Here is a 3,049-nt window from a genome sequence, read left to right on the forward strand (position 1 = left end):
CTTTGTAAGTCAGACTTTGTAAACAGTCAGACTTTGTAAACAGTCAGGATTTGTAAAAGTCAAACTTTGTAAAAGTCAAACTTTGTAAAAGTCAGACTTTGTAAACAGTCAGACTTTGTAAACAGTCAGACTTTGTAAACAGTCAGACTTTGTAAACAGTCATACTTTGTAAGTCAGACTTTGTAAACAGTAAGAATTTGTAAAAAGTCAGACTTTGTAAAAAGTCAGAGTTTGTAAACAGTCACACTTTGTAAAAAGTCAGACTTTGTAAACTGTCAGAATTTGTAAAAATTCAAACTTAGCAAACAGTCAGAACTTGATAACATTCAGAATTTGTAAAAAGTCACTTTGTAAAAGTCAGACTTTGTAAAAATCAGACTTTGTAAAAGTCAGACTTTGTTAAAAGTCAGACTTTGCAAAAGTCAACTTTGTAAACAGTCAGACTTTGTAAACAGTCAGAATTTGTAAAAAGTCAGTTTGTAAAAGTCAGAGTATGTAAACAGTCAGCCAGTAGCTGCTGAGCCTTGAGCTGAAATCATCTGAACAGGAAGCAGTTGTCCAGGAGCTGACCTGTCTGCTGGTTGTCAGCTTGAACTGTGAGCTCAGGGCGTCTGCAGAGAGAAAACACCCATCAGACACCAAACCCAGACAGAAGCAAACCTGTCAGAACCTCCCTCAGAACTCACCTCCTCTTTGGCATGTCGGCCATCATTGGCTGCCTCCTCTTCCTCCACTTCCTGCTGGAACACACAGACACTGAGCTCTGATCCGAACTAAACATAGACCATTAAAAACGCATCTTACCGAGAGCCGAGGTCCGCTGGGCGAGGAGACGGAAGACTAACAGCTGAGGACGGAGACATGGGGGACAGCGAGGAAGAGGAGGGTCTGAAGGAAGGAGGGGAGGAGGGGAGGCGAGGAGAGGAGGAGGGTCTGAAGGGAGGAGGGGTGGAGGGGAGGCGAGGAGAGGAGGAGGAGGACGAGTGAGATGAAGCTCTTTCCATCCAGAACAAACAGTGATCCTCCTGAAGAAGAAGAGAAGGTTTCAGTTATTGTGTTACTGTGTGTGTTACTATGTTACTGCGTGTGCTACTGTGTGTTACTGTGTGTTATTGTGTATGTTACTGTGTTACTATGTGTGTTACTATGTTACTGTGTGTGTTACTGTGTGTGTTACTATGTTACTGCGTGTGTTACTATGTTACTGCGTGTGCTACTGTGTGTTACTGTGTGTTATTGTGTATGTTACTGTGTTACTATGTGTGTTACTATGTTACTGTGTGTGTTACTTTTTGTGTTACTGTGTGTGTTACTGTGTGTGTTACTGCGTGTGTTACTATGTTACTGCGTGTGTTACTATGTGTGTTACTATGTGTGTTACTATGTTACTGTGTGTTACTATGTGTGTTACTATGTTACTATGTGTGTTACTGTGTGTGTTACTATGTGTGTTACTATGTTACTGTGTGTGTTACTGTGTGTGTTACTGTGTGTGTTACTATGTTACTGTTTGTGTTACTGTGTGTGTTACTATGTGTGTTACTATGTTACTATGTGTGTTACTGTGTGTGTTACTATGTGTGTTACTATGTTACTGTGTGTGTTACTGTGTGTGTTACTATGTGTGTTACTATGTTACTGTGTGTGTTACTGTGTGTGTTACTGCGTGTGTTACTATGTGAGTTACTATGTTACTGTTTGTGCTACTGTGTGTTACTATGTGTTACTGTGTGTTACTGTAAATGGAATAAATGGTAAATGGACTGTACTTATACAGCTCCTTTCTATCTTATTTCAAGATACTCAAAGCTCTTTACAACAATCTGTGCCTCATTTACCCATTCATACAGCTCTATACTAGATCTTTACAAAGCTAATTGATCAAATAATTCTAATGAGACTAATCAGAGCTTTATCACATCCATACACTGATGGGACACACATCAGAGGCTATGAGGGGTTCAGTGTCTTGCCCAGGGACACTTCAACATGTGACTGCTGGTGGATTCGAACCCCCAACTCTTGCATTGGAGGACGACTGCTCTAACCACTCAGCCACAGTGGCCCACTGTATTCAATTCAATTCAATTCAAAAATACTTTATTAATCCCAGAGGGAAATTAAGTGTTGTCGTAGCTCATCATCCTGGTTTTATTCAAGAGTTGTTAGATGCTGATTGCTGTGGGAAGGAAGGATCTCCTGCAGCTAATACGAAGAATCTGGCCACAGATACTGATCTGTCCACCCAGATCCATCTTGTTGTCAGATCCGGCTGGCCTCTCGGTCCTCCTGGGCAGCAGGGCTGCCCGAATGCCCACCAGAACTCCTCCCAGAGCGATGGCCACTCCTCCCAGCAGTCTGCCGAGCTCCTCGTCACTGCAGACAGCCAACTGTAGGTGCTGAGGGACGATCCTGTCCTTCCTCTGTCATGACCCATGTTTCCTGCTAGTTCCAGGATCTCAGTGGTCAGGCACTTGAGCACAGCTGGCAAGAAGATGAGAATACGTCCACAGAACATCCTTTTCAACTCATTTGAGATTTGGGGCTGTAGTTGAGATATTATTTGAGCTTTTGAGATGTTGATCAGCTGTTGGTTGTAGAAAACTGCCTTGTTGCCATGGTTACGCATCATAACAAATGTCCAAAACTAAAAAAAGTTTCAGTAAAAATCCTTCCAGCTGCACAGCATCTGATACCAGAGGAAACAATCATCCAGAAAATGTGATTTATATCCAGAAAAAGAGGAATTAAAGTTTCCTAAAGCAAAATCTCAGAAAGAAAGTAGCAGAGCTGCTCCAACATGCAGACACCTGGAGCGGAGCAATTCTAGAACTTAGAATAATTCTATTATATGTTACTGTGTGTGTTATTATGTGTTACTGTGTGTGTTCCTATGTGTTACTGTGTGTTACTATGTGTTAGTGTGTGTTACTATGTGTTAGTGTATTACTGTATGTGTTACTGAGTGTTACTGTATTACTGTATGTGTTACTATGTGTTAGTGTATTACTGTATGTTACTGTATTACTGTATGTGTTACTGTGTTATT

The 3,049-nt window shown here is 41.3% G+C and overlaps 1 protein-coding gene across 1 annotated transcript in view; it reads right to left on the bottom strand.

Annotated features, from left to right (window-relative positions):
• The window catches only part of si:ch73-71d17.2 (RPA-related protein RADX), a 35,775-nt gene that overhangs the window by 4,374 nt on the left and 28,352 nt on the right, over positions 1 to 3,049 (bottom strand). The window contains exons 15-17 of the mRNA XM_037683857.1: positions 805 to 1,025; positions 687 to 740; positions 571 to 611 (exon numbers count right to left, since the gene is read on the bottom strand). Of these exons, the coding sequence (XP_037539785.1) occupies positions 571 to 611; positions 687 to 740; positions 805 to 1,025 (316 nt within the window). The remainder of the gene's footprint in view (positions 1 to 570; positions 612 to 686; positions 741 to 804; positions 1,026 to 3,049) is intronic.

Source organism: Nematolebias whitei, chromosome 1, assembly GCF_014905685.2.
Source record: "Nematolebias whitei isolate Nwh7 chromosome 1, NemWhi1, whole genome shotgun sequence".
Taxonomy (NCBI): domain Eukaryota; kingdom Metazoa; phylum Chordata; class Actinopteri; order Cyprinodontiformes; family Rivulidae; genus Nematolebias; species Nematolebias whitei.